General features: G+C 36.7%; 1 protein-coding gene across 26 annotated transcripts in view; it reads left to right on the forward strand.

Annotated features, from left to right (window-relative positions):
- Positions 1–17,185, forward strand: part of MGA (MAX dimerization protein MGA) — a 190,418-nt gene that overhangs the window by 97,698 nt on the left and 75,535 nt on the right. For all 26 annotated transcript variants that reach the window (XM_082387791.1, XM_082387782.1, XM_082387789.1 and 23 more), the window contains exon 2: positions 3,100–4,230. In XM_082387791.1, the coding sequence (XP_082243917.1) occupies positions 3,167–4,230 (1,064 nt within the window). In that variant the 5' untranslated portion in view covers positions 3,100–3,166. The remainder of the gene's footprint in view (positions 1–3,099; positions 4,231–17,185) is intronic.

A 17,185-nucleotide genomic window follows, 5' to 3' on the forward strand; every position in this document is an offset into this window, starting at 1 on the left:
CTTCATGAGAGTGTTTTTGCATAATTGCTTACAAAAATAATTGATTTGTAACAAAATTTTGAGCTTTATGGACTAAATACAGGATTAGGAGTTTGTGTTATTTGATATATACACAATTTTAGAGGAATTGGTTTTTGTGAATTTTCTGAACTTTACTATTTTTATAAAGTCACTTTATTTGTGACTTCTCAGTCTGTTTAAATTTTGTTTTATCAGTCTCTGATAGGTGTTACTTAAACTTGGTAGTTTTAGGAAACCAATAAACCTAATTGCCTTAAGCCTGAGGAAGCTTTTGAAAAGAATCATTCTAAATTTTATCTATCTCTTAAACTCCAAATCGGAGGAGAGATTCTTTTTTCATCTTTCCTGGGTATTAGTACAGTGGTGTCAGGAAGTGAGTTTCTATTTTCACATTTAGCCATAATACAAAAAAATAGCCAACCTTTTTTGAAGCCTTGATTTTTAAAATATTCTCAGGCTAATAAATATTTTAAGTTTTGGAGCCCCCCCCCCTTTTGGGGGGGGCGGTCATGTGACCAGCCCTGTAAGAAGATGTGAAATTCAGATCAGGTGCTTTTGCTGCTTGTTAGTAGTTCTGATGAAAAGTAAAATTAGACTTACAATGAGGAGCACCAATAAGTGGCTCAATTTGATTAGTCAAAATTACTGACCCACTTTAAACAGAAGTAGTGATGTAACATTTTCCTTTTTTGTATAAAAGCTAATTGGTGATAGCTTTACATCTTGTAGAATATTTAGGTAATTTATTTTAGCACATCACTTTAGTTGAATGTAACAATCTGAGATTTCTTTAAAACATTTTATTGAGATAGAATTCACATAACATAAAATTCACCATTTTAAAGGATACATTTAAGTGGTTTTTAGTTCCTGAACATTTCGGTCACCCCCAAAAGAAACCCCATACCAATTAGCAATTGTCCCAGTTATTCCTCTCCCTTTTCACTGTCAACTATGGGTCTACTTTCTGTAGATTTACCTGTTCTGGACATTTCATGTAAATGGAATCATACGATATATGTGGCGTTTTTCTTGTAACTTTTATGAGTTAACTAATTTAGTTTTTTTTTTTAATTGGTTGTATGTTTACAAGACACAAAATTTAGAAAGTGTCAGAATATGTATTCTTCCAGCCACCCTGTTTTCCCTTGATAAAGCCAATACTACCAGTTCCTTTTTTGACTTTACAGATAGTCTATGTCAAGCAAATACATACATACTGGTTTTTTTCTTTGGCTTTTTCTTTGTTTAAACTTTATAGAAGTATGTAGCATAATCTACAATTCTTTTGAACTTTATGCTCTTAATATATCTTGTAGATAATTTTGTATGAGTCCATAAAGTTTATAATTCTTTTCTAGCTGCAGAATATTCCACTCTGTCATTGTACCACCATTTATCACTGGTGTGTATGCTTGTATTTGCACACATGTATATAAGATAAAGTCCTAGAAGAACTACTGTTTCATGGGATGTATGCATTTGTACTTTTGATATTTTCATGTTATCCTCTTAGATTCTGTCATGTTATACTCTCAGCAGCTGGTTAGATGAGAATGCTGGTTGACGTACACCCTTTACAACACCTCTGCCAAACTTTGATTTTTGCCGTTCTGATAGGGTAAAAACAGTATTTTAGGGCGACTTTAATTTCCTCTATTGCGAGACTATGTACGTTTTCATAACCATTTGCTTTTCCTATTCTTTGCCCATTTTTCTGTTAGATTTTTTGTCTTGTTGATTTGTATAAAAAGATCCCTTTTGATATTAGGGAAATGAGTTCTTTATGATATAAGTTGCAAATATAGTTTTCCAGTTAGGCATTTGTTTTTTATTTTGTGTGGATGGTTTTTGTCATGTTAAAAACAAATTTACATGATTTTGAATTTATCAAAAATTCTGTAGTCTTATTGACTTCTAGGTTTTGTGTCCTGCTTATTATCAAAAAGCTTTTCTCAGATTTCTTTAAGAATTAAAAAATAATTACACTGAGACGGGGTGGGGTGGGATTTAAATGTTTGGTCTGTCTGGAATTTTTTTCAGTGTAAGGTCTGAGGTGTGGAGCCAACTGTTTCTTTCCTAGTAAGTTCCAGTGATTTGTCATGGTTTCTTTAAATGTATGTACTAACAAGTTAAATAGCTTTTTACTTATGTATGAACTCATGCCAGTACCATAGTAAGAGTTGATCCTATACAAAGATAACATGTAAATTTGTTAATTTTTACTCATCTCAGGAGAACTTGCTGTGTAATGGAATCCTCTGGCAAATTAATTCATTAAGTATCAGGATGCTTTTAAAATAAAAATAACTTTCCAATTTAATCTCTTTAAGTCTGTATACTTTTCTAAAAACTAAGGCATTTATTTTATTTTTAAATTAATTAATTAATTTTTTTGGCTGCGTTGGGTCTTCGTTGCTGCACGCAGGCTTTCTCTAGTTGTGGTGAGCAGGGGCTACTCTTTGTTTTGGTGTGCGGGCTTCTCATTGCAGTGGCTTCTCTCGTTGCAGAGCACGGGCTCTGGGTGCGCGGGCTTCAGTAGTTGCAGCATGCAGGCCCTGTAGTTGCAGCATGTGGGCCCTTAGAGCACACGGGCTTCAGTAGTTGTGGCGCTTGGGCTTAGTAGTTGTGGCGCTTGGGCTCAGTAGTTGTGGCACACGGGCTTGGTTGCTCTGTGGCAAGTGGGATCTTCCCCGACTAGGGATCTTCCCTTGCATTGGCAGGCAGATTCTTAACCACTGTGCCACCAGGGAAGTTCCAAGTCTGTATACTTTTATACTTTCATGTAGTTTTTCTAAAATGAATCTACACTTTTTGTTTTTATGTGAGATTGTAGTATGTATAGTGAATTATTGGAGGATTGGGATATGAGTAATTTAACTAATTAGATTAAAATGAACTTTAAAAAGATAATCAAATATTCCAGAATCAGTATCTTCACAGTGATTGAGAGAAAGGTAGAAGCAAAGTCTTAGAAGAATTTAGGAATATATTTTGGGGGTAATGTAATCATTCTTGTATTTTTGTTAACAAAATAAATGTTCACTTGATTAAAGTGTTTTTTTGCTTGTTTTTTAGGCTGGGAAGGCCATTGTGATTATGTGGTAACTATAGTTATCTTACTACTGATTTTCCCACTGGAATCATGGAGGAGAAACAGCAGATTATATTGGCTAATCAAGATGGTGGGACAGTGGCAGGAGCAGCACCTACCTTCTTTGTCATCCTAAAACAGCCAGGAAATGGCAAAACTGATCAAGGAATTTTGGTTACTAATCGGGATGCCTGTGCTTTGGCTAGCAGTGTTTCATCACCAGGAAAATCTAAGGGAAAGATTTGCCTTCCAGCTGATTGTACTGTAGGAGGAATCACTGTCACCTTGGATAACAATAGTATGTGGAATGAATTCTATCATCGAAGCACAGAGATGATCCTGACCAAACAGGGAAGACGCATGTTTCCTTACTGTCGTTATTGGATAACAGGTTTAGATTCAAATATGAAATATATCCTCGTCATGGATATATCTCCTGTGGATAACCATCGTTATAAATGGAATGGTCGCTGGTGGGAGCCCAGTGGGAAGGCTGAGCCCCATGTTTTGGGGAGGGTTTTTATTCATCCAGAATCTCCTTCCACGGGTCATTATTGGATGCATCAACCAGTATCTTTCTATAAACTCAAACTTACCAACAATACACTGGACCAAGAAGGGCATATTATCTTGCACTCTATGCATCGCTACCTGCCGAGGCTTCATTTGGTGCCTGCAGAGAAGGCTACCGAAGTGATACAATTAAATGGCCCTGGTGTCCACACTTTTACCTTCCCACAGACTGAATTCTTTGCAGTAACAGCTTATCAAAACATTCAGATTACCCAGTTGAAAATAGATTACAATCCATTTGCGAAAGGCTTCCGGGATGATGGGCTGAATAGTAAGCCCCAGAGAGATGGAAAGCAAAAGAACAACTCTGACCAGGAAGGGAATAGTGTTCCCAGTTCTCCTGGTCAACGGGTCCGTCTTACAGAAGGTGAGGGGTCAGAGATACAGCTAACTGATTCGGATCCTTTATTGAGGGGTCATGAAGCATCATGCAAGGGTTTGGAGAAGCCTTCCCTTAATGTAAAACGAGACTTTCTAGGTTTCATGGATATTGATTCAGCACTTGGTGAAGTTCCTCATTTGAAGCAAGAGGTTTCTGAAAGGTAGGTAACAGATTTTCTGTTCTTAGAGATAAAAGGAAGGTTTGAATTTAAAATACTGATTGTGTGGACTGCTGACTTTAGACATTGATAAATGCAAGCCGCTATAAAATATACCACAGTTGCTTTTACATTCTGTGAAGTGACAGTTCATTTTTCTGTAATGAATATTGATTGGGTTCACAATCCAGAATTGTAGGCAAATTAGATGACTTATGAGAATGGGGACCTTAGATTTAGATTTTAGGCTTAGACTTTTGTTAATCATGTGTGGCTGTTCCTTGCTAATATATATAGAAGACTTTTAAAAAATATTGAAATATAGTTGGCGTACAGTATGTATAGACAACTCTTGATTGATTGGGGAAGGGAAAAGAATGACCCCCAAATCATAACTGAAACAGAACTTATCCAGTGAGGCACAGAAGAGATTTAAAGTAAAGTTGTTTATATGTAGTACGTAAGAATTTTGTGCCCTGTGGACATCCTAATCCATAAATTGCCTAAGAAATAAGCTGAAGGTTATTACATGTTAAAATAGCATGATATACTCTTATGTTTTTTAAATCTGAACTTGTGTTATTTATTTATTTTTATCAAAGTCTTTATGTTTTTAGAGCAATTTTAGGTTTGCAGCAAAATTGAGAGGAAAGTACAGAGATTTCCCATACAGCCCCTGCCTCCACACATGCATAGCCATTCCCATTAGCAACATTCCCCACCAGAGTGGTACATTTGTGTCAATTGATGAACCTATATTGACGCATCATAATCACCCAAAGTCTGTAGATTACGTAAGGGTTCATTGTCGGTGATATACATTCTGTGGGTTTGGACAAATATGTAATGACATGTATCCACCCTCATAGTATCATACAGAGTATTTTCATTGCCCTAGAAATCCTCTGTTCTCCACCTGTTAATTCCCCTTCCCCTTCACATCTGGCAACCTTTTACCTTTTTATTATCTCACTGCTTTGCCTTGTCCAGAATTTCATATAGTTGGAATTATACAGTATGTAGCCTTCTCAAATTAGCTTCTTTCACTTAGTAATATGTATGTAAGGTTCCTTCATGTCTATTCATGGCTTGATAGCACATTTTTTTTCAGTGCTGAATAATATTTCCTTGTTGGTTGTACCAGTTCATTTATTCATTCACCTCCTGAAGGACATCTTGGGTGCTTCCCAGGTTTGGCAATTATGAATAAAGCTGCCATGAACATCCATGTCCAAGTCTTCAGTTCATTTGGGTATATACCAAAGAGCGTGGTCACTAGATCGTATGGTAACAGTGATGTTTAGATTTATAAGAAACTGCCAAACTCTTCCAAAGTGGCTGTACCATTTTGCGGAAATGAGAGTTCTTGTTGCTCTGCATCCTTGTCAGCACTTGGTGTTGTCAGTTTTCTGGATTTTGGCCTTTCTAATAGATGTGTAGTAGTAGTATCTTGTTTAAATTTGCCTTTCCCTGATGACACGATGTGGTGCATCTTTTCATATGCTAATTTGCCATCTGTATGTCATCTTTGGTGTCTGTTAAGGTCTTTGGCCCATTTTCTAATCAGATTGTTTTACTGTTGTCTTAAGAGTTCCTTATATATTTTGGTGTTTTTTGGGCTGCCTTGGGTCTTAGTTGTGGCACGCGGGATCGTCGTTGCAGCGCGCGGGCTTCTCTCTACTTGTGGCGCACGAGCTGCAGAGTGCATGGGCTCAGTAGTTGCTGTGTGCAGGCTTAGTTGCCCCGTGGCATGTGGGATCTTAGTTCCCCGACCAGGGATCGAACCCGTGTCCCCTGCATTGGAAGGTGGATTCTTAAGGACCACCAGGGAAGCCCCAGTTCCTTGTATATTTTGGATAACATGTGTTTTGCAAATATTTTCTCCTAGTCTGTGGTCTGTCTTCTCATTCTCGTTGTTGTCTTTCACAAAGCAGTTTATTATTTTAATGAAGTTCAGCCTATCAATGATTTCCTTCATGGATCATGCCTTTGATTTCATATCTAAAAAGTCATTGCCATATTTAAGGTCATGTAGGTTTTCTCTTAGGTTATCTTTTAGGATCCTTATAGTTCTGTGTTTTACATTTTGGTTTATGATCCATTTTGTATTAATTTATGTGAAAGTTGGAAGGTCTGCGTCTAGATTCATTTCTTTGCATGTGGATGTCCTGCTGTTCCAGCACCATTTGTTGAGAAGACTCTCTTTGCTCCATTGTACTGTCCTTGCTCCTTTGTCAAAGATCAGTTGACTCTATTTATGTGAGTCTATTTGTGGGCTCTCTAGTCTGTTCCACTGACCTATTTGTTCTTTCACCAGTATTACACTGATTTGATTACTGTAGCTTTTTAAGTAAGTCTTGAACCTGGGTAGTGTTAGCCCTCCAACTTCGTTCTCCTTCAATATTGTGTTGGCTATTCTGGGTCTTTTTCTTCTCTATATAGACTTGAGAATCAGTTCATCAATATCTATAAAATGACTTGCTGGGATTTTGATTTTGGTTGCATTGAATCTATAGATCAAGTTGGGAAGAACTGACATCTTAACTGTATTGAGTCTTCCTATTCATGAACACTGACTATCTCTCCATTTATTTAGTTCTTTAATTTTTTGCATCAGAGTATTGTCATTTTCCCCATATTGATCTTGCACATATTAGATTTATACCTCAGTATTTCACTATTTGGGGGTGATAATGTAAATGGTATTGTTTTTTTTAACTTCAAATTCCCCTTGTTCTCTGTTGATATATAGGGAAGCAATTGACTTTGGTACTTTATCCTTGTATTCTGCAACCTTGCTATAATCACTTATTAGTTCCAGAAGTTTTTTGGAGATTCTTTTGGATTTTCTACCTAGACGATCATGTGATTCATGAACAAGACAGTTTTCTTTCTCTCAAATCTGTATTCCTTTATTTCCTTTTCTTGTCCTATTGCATTCACTAGGACTTCCAGTATGATGCTGAAAAGGAGCGATGAGAGGTGACATCCTTGCCTTGTTTCTGATCTTAGTGGGAAAGTTTCTAGTTTCTCACCATTAAGTATGATGTTTGTTTTAGGTTTTTTGTAGATATTCTTTTTTTTGGCCGTACCTTGCCGTATGTGGGATCTTAGTTTCCTTTGTAGATATTCTTGATTAAGTTGAGGAAGTTCCCTTCTATTGCTGATTTACTGAGAGTTTTTATCATGGATGGGTGTTGCATATTGTCAAATGCTTTTTCTGAATCTGTTGATATCATGTGACTTTTTTTTTCTTTTTTGGTTTATTGATGTGATGGATGATGTTAATTGATTTTTGAATGAACCAACCTGGTATACCTGGGATGAATCCCGCATGGTCGTGGTGTATAATTCTTTTTATATGTTTTATTTGATTTGCTCTTATTTTGTTGAGGATTTTTGCATTTCTGTTTTTGAGGAATAATGGTCTGCAGTTGTCTTGTAATGTCTTTGTCTGGTTTTGGGATTGGGGTTATGCTGGCTTCATAGAAGGAGTCAGGAAGTATTGCCACTACTCCATCTTCTGAAAGAGATTGTAGAGAATTGGTATCATTTCTTTCTCATATGTTTGGGAAATTTTACCAGTGAACCCATCTGGGCCTGGTGCTTTCTGTTTTGGAACCTTATTGATTCAATTTCTTAAATAAATATAGGCCTATTTTGATTGTTTCTTGTGTGAGCTTTGGAAGATTGTGTTTTTTTTACAAGGAATTGGCTCATTTTATCTAGGGTATCAAATTTGTTGGCATAAAATTGTTCATATAGTCCTTTATTATTCTTTTGATGTCCATGGGATCTGTAGTGGTGTCCCTCTTTTTCTTTTTTTAAATTAAATTTATTTTATTATTTATTTTGGTTGCACCAGGTCTTAGTTGCGGCTGGTGGTCTCCTTAGTTGTGGCATGCAAACTCATAGTTGCGCTATGCATGTGGGATCTAGTTCCCTGACTAGGGATCGAACCCACGTCCCCTGCATTGGAAGGTGGATTTTTAACCACTGTGCCACCAGGGAAGTCCTCCCTCTTTTTATTTCTGATAATAGTAATTTGTGTCTTCTCTCTTTTTTCCTTAGCCTGGCTAGAGGCTTATTGATTTTTTTTATTGATCTTTGAAAAGATCAATTAAAAAAATCAATAAAAAGTTTAAAAAAATCAGCTTTTGGTTTTATTGATTTTTATCTACTGATTTTTCTGTTTTCAATTTCATTGATTTCTGCCCTGATTCTTATTTCTTTTCTGCTGCTCACTTTGGATTTAATTTGCTCTTCTTTTTCTAATTTCCTAAGGTGGAAACTTAGATTATTGATTTTAGATCTTCCTTCTTTTCTAATATATGCGTTCAGTGCTATGTTTCTTTGTAAGCACTGCTTTCTCTGTGTCCCACAAATTTTGGTAAATTGTATTTATATTTTCACTTAGTTCAGAATATTTAAAAATTTCTCTCGAGATTTTTTCTTTGACCCATGTGTTATTTAGAAGTATGTCGTTTAATCAGTTACTTTGGGATTTTCGTTATTTTTCTGTCAGTGATTTCTAGTTTAATTTCATTACAGTCTTTTAAGTTTTTTAAGATGTGTTTTATGGTCCAGAATGTGGTTTAGCTTGGTGAATGTTCCATGTTAACTTGAGAAGAATGTGTATTCTGCTGTTGTTGAAGTAGTCTATACATGTCAATTATATCTAGTTAATTGATGGCTTAACTGAATTCCATTATGTCCTTACTGACTTTCTTCCTGCTGGACCTGTCCATTCTGATGTGTTTCAGTCTCTGATAGTAGATTCATCCGTTTCTCCTTGCATTTCTTTTAGTTTTTGCCTCATGTAGGTTGATACTCTGTTTTGGGGCACATATACGTTAAGGATCGTTATGTCTTCTTGGAGGATTGACCCTTTATCATTATGTAACATCCTTCATTATCCCTGATAACTTTCATTACTTTTAAGTCTATTCTGTCTGAAATTAAAATAGCTACTCCTGCATTTTGTTGATTAGTATTAGCATGATATATTTTTCTCTATCCATTTACTTTGAATTTTTATGTGTCTTTATATTTAAAGTGGGTTTTACAGATAATATGTAATTGGGTCTTGTTTTTTTTTTATTTTTAATTTTATTTATTTATTTATTTAGTTTTGGCTGTGTTGGGTCTTCGTTTCTGTGCGAGGGCTTTCTCTAGTTGCAGCAAGCGGGGGCCACTCTTCATCGCGGTGCGCGGGCCTCTCACTGTCGTGGCCTCTCTTGTTGAGGAGCGCAGGCTCAGTAGTTGTGGCTCACGGGCCTAGTTGCTCCGCGGCATGTGGGATCTTCCCAGACCAGGGCTTGAACCCGTGTCCCCTGCATTAGCAGGCAGATTCTCAACCACTGCGCCACCAGGGAAGCCCTTGTTTTTTTTTTTTAATTTATTTTATTTATTTATTTTTGGCTGTGTTGGGTCTTCGTTGCTGTGCGCGGGCTTTCTCTAGTTACGACAAGCGGGGGCTACTCTTCGTTGCAGTGTGCGGGCTTCTCATTGCAGTGGCTTCTCTTTGCAGAGCATGGGCTCTAGGTGCTCGGGCTTCAGTAGTTGTGGCACATGGGCTCAGTAGTTGTGGCTTGTGGGCTCTAGAGCACAGGCTCAGTAGTTGTGGTGCACGGGCTTAGTTGCTCCGTGGCATGTGGGATCTACCCAGACCGGGGATCGAACCCGTGTCCCCTGCATTGGCAGGTGGATTCTTAACCACTGTCCCACCAGGGAAGCCCTGGGTCTTGTTTTTTGATCCATTCTGACTGGTGCATTTAGACTGTTGACATTCAAAGTGATTATTGAAATAGTTGGATTAATGTCTACCATATTTGTTACAGTTTTTCTTTTGTCCTTGTTCTTTGTTTCTATTTTTGTTTCCCACTCTTTATTTGCCTTTTGTGGTTTTAGTTGAGCGTTTTATATGATTTGGTTTTCTTTCTCTTCTTAGCATATCAGTTATACTTTAACTCTTTTTAGTGGTTACTCTATGGTTTGAATATACATTTACAACTTAACCCAAGTCCATTTTCAGATAACACTATATTGGTTCACAGGTAGTTGGTAAATACTCTCTCCTGTTCTTTGTATCACTGCCATCATTCATTTCACCTATGTATAAATATGTATATGTGATATATACGTAAGTAATCAAACGTATCGTTGCTATTATTTTGAACAAATTGTTACCTGTTAGACCAACTAAGAACAACAACAAAAGAAAGGTTTTATTTTGCATTCACTTATTTCTTCCTCGTTCTTTATGGAGATCTGAGTTTGACCTGTGTTATTTTACATTTGTCTGAAGAACTTCTTTTAATATTTCTTGCAAGTCAGATCAACTGGCAACAAATTCTGTTAATTTTTGTTTCTGAAAGTCTGTATTTCTCCTTTAATTTTGCAGGGTACAGAATTCTAGGTTGGTGTTTTACTCTCTGAATACTTATAATATTTCACTCTTTTTGATTCTGTGGTTTCTGAGGAGAAGTTGGATAGAATTCTTATCTTTGTTCCTCTGTAGGTAAGGTGTTTTTTCCTCTGGCTTCTTTTAGTATATTTTATTTATCTTTGATTTTCTGCAGTTTAAAAATGGCACCACTACATATAGTCTTTTGGTAGTTACCCTTCTTGGTGTTCTGTGAGCTTCTGGTTCTGTGGTTTGATGTCTGACGTTAATTTGGGGAAATCTCAGTCATCATTGTTTTAAATATTTCTTCTGTTCCTCTCTTTTTCTGATACTCATATTATGCGTATGTTGCATCTTTTGTAGTTGTCCCACAGTCCTTGGATATTCTGTTCTTTTCAGCCTTTGTTTTCTTTCCTTTTCAGTTTTGGAGGTTTCTGTTGCTATATCTTCAAGCTCAGAGATTGTTTCCTCAGCTGTGTCTAGTCTACTAATAAGCCCATCAAAGGCATTCTTCATTTCTTTTACCATGTTTTTGATCTTTAGCATCTCTTTTTGTTTTTCTTAGGATTTTCATTTCTCTGCTTACATTGCACGTCTGTTCTTGCATGTTGTCTCTTTATTTATTAGAATCCTCAGTATGTTAATCATAGTTATAAATTCCCAGTCTGGTAATTTCAGTATCCCAGTATGATAATTTTGATGATTGCTCTGTCTTCAAATTGTGTTTTTTTGCCTTTTAGTATGCTTTGTAATTTTTTCTTGACAGCTGGACATGATGTCTTAGGTAAAAGGAAGTGCTGTAAATAGGCCTTTAATAATGTTATGGTAAGGCATGGATGTGAGGGAAAGGGAAGTGTTCTTTAGTCCTATGGTTAGGTCTCAGTTTTTTAATGAGTCTGTGCCTCTGGACTGTGAACTTCACAAGTACTTCTCATATTCTTTCTTGCCCCCTTAAGTTGGACAGGATTGGCTAGAGTAGGCTGGAGTTGGATATTTCCTTTCCCCAGGTCAGTTAGGCTCTGATAAAACCCACCAAGTTAGACTCTGGTTAACTGATTTTTCCAGAGGTTAGGCTTTGTTGTTAGAAGTAACAGAGACTGACGCCCCTGGCCCAGGATTTTTCTCACGAGGGAATATTTACTGTGAGAACCTAGTCTAGCTCCTGGTGGAAAACTTACAGAAATGTGGGAGCACCCCTGTAACTGGGTACCCCTGGAGTTTTAAACCCAGGCTTGTCTACATTGAGCCTCCAGCAACTCCAGTTACAGTTCAGGTTTTTCTACCCTGGCACTGGTTCCCAAGGTGGTTTCCATTGTCAGTTACTGCTCTAACCATGATCCCCTGTATCCACCTGACTGTTTTCAGCAGTTTGCACTGTACTCTCACTGTCTTTCTCTCTCCTTTTTTTTTTTAAAATAGAGAAGCCTGTGTGAAACCTGGCTTGTTTCTTTTCTTTCCTTTTCTTTGTTTCTTTTTAAAAAATATTTATTTATTTATTTGGCTGTGTTGGTTCTTAGTTGCAGCATGTGGGCTCTTTGTTGCGGTGCACAGGCTTAGTTTCCCTGCAGCATGTGGGATCTTAGTTCCCTGACCAGGGATGGAACCCGCGTCCCCTGCGTTGGAAGGTGGATTTTTAACCACTGGACCACCAGGGAAGTCTCCTCACTGTCTCTTATGGATTCAAAAGAGTTGTTGATTTTTCAGTCCGTTTAACTTTTCACTTGTTAGGACATAGTGGCTATTTCTAAACTCCTTACACATGCAGCTGGAAACTTGCCTTATTTGAATGTTAAAACCCAAGTTCGGTAGAAGTATATCCCAGCCCAGTACTTTTCTTTTACCTTCCTTTTCTCACTTAATTCATATCCCATTAACAGCTACTATTCTTTGAGTTTGGAATCCCCACATTCATGAGTTCCCCGACTTGTTTATGGGAAAGTTAGTGCTTTGCTATTTTCTAAGGGTTGTTGACAGGTGGAGTGGATGTTACTCAAGCAGTGAACAGGTTTTTCTTTTATTCTGTCAAGGGGGAAAGTGGTTTTCAGTTTATGCTTTTCACTGTGGTTTTGTTTTTGTTTTTTGGCAGTTGCAACTAGAGGATGCCACCCAGTGTGTAATCATCTTGATTACCCAGTACAATTAAAAAAAATGGAAACACTTCAACACCAGTATTTTTTTGAATTGATTTTATTGAAGGACAGTTGATTTGGTGTTTAATTTCTGTTGTACAGCAAAGCGATTCAGTTATATATGTACATTCTTTTTCACATTCTTTTCTATTATGGTTTATCACAGGACATTGAATATACAGTGCTATCCAGTGGGACCTTGTTGTTTATCCATTCTGTACATAATAGTTTGCATGTGCTACTCCCAAACTCCCAATCCATCCCTCCCCTTCTTCTTTCCCCCTTGGCAACCACAAGTCTGTTTTCTATGTCTGTGAATCTGTTTCTGTTTTGTGGGTAAGTTCATTTGTGTTATATTTTAGATTCCACATATGTGAAATCATATGGTGTTTGTCTTTCTCTTTCTGACTTACTTTACTTAGTATGATAATCTCTGGTTGCATCCATGTTGCTGCAAATGGCATTATTTCATTCCTTTTTTTATGGCTGAGTAGTATTCCATTATGTATTATATGTACCACATTTTCTTTATCCAGTCATCTGTCGATGGACATTTAGGTTGTTTTCATGTCTTGGCTGTTGTGAATAGTGCTGCTGTGAACATGGGGTGCATGTATCTTTTTGAATTATAGTTTTGTCCAGATAGATGCCCAGGAGTGGGATTGCTGGATCCTATGACAACTCTATTTTTAGTTTATTGAGGAACCTCCATATTGTTTTCCATAGTGGCTGCACTAATTTACGTTGCCACTAACAGTGTAGGAGGGTTCCCTTTGCTCCACACCCTCTCCAGCATTTGTTATTTGTAGACTTTTTAATGATGGCCTTTCTGACTGGTGTGAGTTGATACCTCATTGTGGTTTTGATTTGCATTTCTCTAATAATTAGTGGTGTTGAGCATCTTTTCATGTCCCTGTTGGCCATCTGTATGTCTTCTTCGGAGAAAGTTCTATTTAGGTCTTTTGTCCGTTTTTCAGTTGGGTTGTTTGTTTTTGTTATTGAGTTGTGTGAGCTGTTTGTATATTTTGGAAATTAAGTCCTTGTTGGTCACATCATTTGCAAATATTTTCTCCCAGTCCATAGGTTGTCTCTTTGTTTTGTTTATGGTTTCCTTTGCTGTACAAAAGCTTTTAAGTTTGATTAGGTCCCATTTGTTTAGTTTTGCTTTTATTTCTATTGCCTTGGGAGACTGACCTAAGAAAATATTGGTATGATTTATGTCAGAGAATGTTTTGCCTGTGTTCTCTTCTAGGAATCTTTTGGCAGCACCAGTATTTTTATCCTCATTATCCAAAAGCAGTTTAATCTATCCTTGGATGATGGAGGATTTACTTTTAAAATTACTTTGGAGGCCAGGGTGAGGAGTTTGTTAGCTGACAGAGTCATGTGTATTTCTTTGTTATAGACAGTGGTTTTTGGTGTTACATGTGGTATTATAAGCTTCTGATCTTAACGAGTTAAGAAAATGGTTCAGATTTATGAGTGCATCAGTATCCTTGTTACTGAAGGGAAAAAAACAACTTGACATGCATGCTCCAGGAAATAGCATTATCATCATGTCTGAAAGTGGTATTTAGCCGTATGCAAACTTTGTCTTACGTATGCAAGCTTGATTTGGGAGCTGAGATTATTTTGAGGCAGGCGTTGTGATGAGAACTCTTAGGATTTACTCTCAGAGTAACTTTAATGTATAACATACAGCAGTGTTATTAATTATGTTGTACATTATAAGTCTAGTGCTTATTTATTTTCTAACTGGAAGTTTATACCTTTTCACCACCATCATCCAATTTCCCATTCCCCCGCCTCCAGTAACCACAAATCTGATTTCTTTCTGAGTTTGTTTTGAAGTATAATAGACCTACAACAATATGTTCGTTCTGGCGTGTAGCTTAGGGTGATTTGATATTTCTGTACGTTACAAAGTGATCATCATTATAAATCTAGTTACCATCTGTCAGCATGCGAAGATATTACATTATTATTGGCTGTATTTCCTGCACTGTACATTACATCCCTGTGACTCATTTATTTTGTAACTGGAAGTTTGCATCTCTTTTAATTTCCCTCACTTATTTCATTCATTCCCCCTACCCTCCCCTCCTCTGGTAACCATCTGTTTCTTCTCTACATCTGTGACTCTGTTTTTGTTTTGTTACATTTGTTCACTTGTTTTTTAGATTCCACATATAAGTGAAATCATACAGTATTTGTCTTTTTAGTCTGACTTATTTCACTTAGCACAATATCCTCTAGGTCCATCCATGTTGTTGCAAATGGCAAGATTTCATTCTTGTTTTGCGGCTAATATTCATCTATTTGTCATCTTCTTTATCCATTTACCTATCTATAGACACTTAGGTTGCTTCCATATCTTGGTCATTGTGAGTAATGCTGCTATGAACATAGGGGTGCATATGTCTTTTTAAATTAGTGTTTTTGTTTTCTTTGGAAAAATACCCAGAAGTGGAATTGCTTGACAATTGCTATGGCAGTTCTATCTTTAAATTCGTGAGGAACCTCCGTACTGTTTTCCATAGCGGCTGCACCATTTTACATACTCACCAACAGTGCCTGAGGGTTTCCTTTTCTCCACATTCTCTCCAGCACTTGTTATCTATTGTCTTTTTGATAATATCCATTTTGACAGGTATGAGGTGATAGCTCATTGTGGATTTGACTTGCATTTCCTTGATGATGAGTGATGTTGAGCATCTTTTCATGTACCTGTTGCCCATTTGTATGTCTTCTTTGGAGAGATGTCTATTTAGGTCCTCTGTCCATTTTGTGATTGGATTGCTTGTTTTTTTTGATGTTGAGTTAAATGAATTTTTATATATTTTGGATATTAGCCATTTGTTAAATTGTTTGAGAATATCTTCTTTCACTCATTAGGCAGCTTTTTCATTTGTTGATGGTGCAGAAGCTGTGCAAAAGCTTTTTAGTTTGATGTAGTCCGATTTGTCTGTTTTTGCTTTTGTTTCCCTTGCCCCAGGAGGCATATCCAAAAAAATATTGCTAAGACTGAGGTAAAAAATATTGCTAACACTGCCTATGTTTTCTTCTAGGAGTTTTATGATTCCAGGTCTTATCTTTAAGTCTTTAATCCACTTTGAGTTTATTTTTGTATATTGTGTGAGAAAATAGTCAAGTTTGATTCTTTTGCATGTAGTTGTCTGGTTTTTTCAACACCATTTATTGAAAAGGCTGTCTTTTCCCCATTGTATATTCTTGCCTCCTGTGTTGTAGATTAAATGTCCATGTAAGTGTGGGTTCATTTCTGGGCTCTCTATTCTGTTCCATTGATCTGTGTCTACTTTTGTGCAAGTACCTTACTGTTTTGATGACTATAGCTTTGTAGTATAGTTTGAAATCAGGGATCATGGTACCTCCAGTTCTTGTTTCTCAATATTGTTTTGGCTCTTTGGGGTCTTTCGGGTTTTCATACAAATTTAGAGTAATTTTTTCTGGTTCTATGAAAAATGCCATTGGTATTTCGATAGGGATTGCACTCAATCTGTAGATTGCCTTGGGTAGTACAGTCATTTTAACAATATTAATTCTTCCAGTCTATGAGCATGGTATATCTTGTCATCTTTGGTGTTGTCTCAGTTCTTTTCATCACTGTCTTATAGTTTTCTGAGTACAGGTCTTTTACCTCCTTAGTTAGATATATTCCTAGGTATTTTATTTCTTTTTGATGCAGTTGTAAATGAGATTGATTCCTTAGTTTTTCTTCCTGATAGGTTGTTGTTAGTGTAAAGAAACGCAACAGATTTCTGTGTTTTAATTTTATATCCTGAAACTTTATGAAGTCATTTATTTGTTCTAATAGTTTTTTGGTGGCGTCTTTAGAATTTTCTATATATGGCAATAGTATGTCACCTGAAAACAGTGACAGTTTTACTTCTTCCTTTCCAATTTGGATTCTTTTTATTTCTTTTTCTTGTCTGATTGCTTTGGTTAGGATTTCCAATATTATGTTGAATAAAAGGGGTGAGAGTGGTCATCTTGTCTTGTTCCTGATCTTAGAGGCAATGCTTTCAGCTTTTCGCTGTTGAGTATGGTGTTGGCTATATGTTTGTTATATGACCTTTATTATGTTGAGGTATGTTCCCTCTCTGCCTACTTTGTTGGTAGTTTTTATCATAAATGGATTCTGAATTTTGTCCAAAGCTTTTTCTGTATTTATTGAGATGACATGATTTTTATTCTTCAGCTTGTTAATGTGGTATTACCATTACCAGATTGATTTGCAGATATTGAACCATCTTTGCATCGCTGGGTTAAATCCCACTTTATCAAGGTTTGTGATCATTTTGTATTTATTTATTTATTTGGCTGAGCTGGGTGTTAGTTTTGGCAGGAGGGATCTTTAGTTGCGGCATGCGGGATCTTTTAGTTGTGTCATGCGGGCTCTTAG

This window comes from Balaenoptera borealis, assembly GCF_965194805.1.
Source record: "Balaenoptera borealis genome assembly, chromosome: 3".
NCBI classification, from domain to species: Eukaryota; Metazoa; Chordata; class Mammalia; order Artiodactyla; family Balaenopteridae; genus Balaenoptera; species Balaenoptera borealis.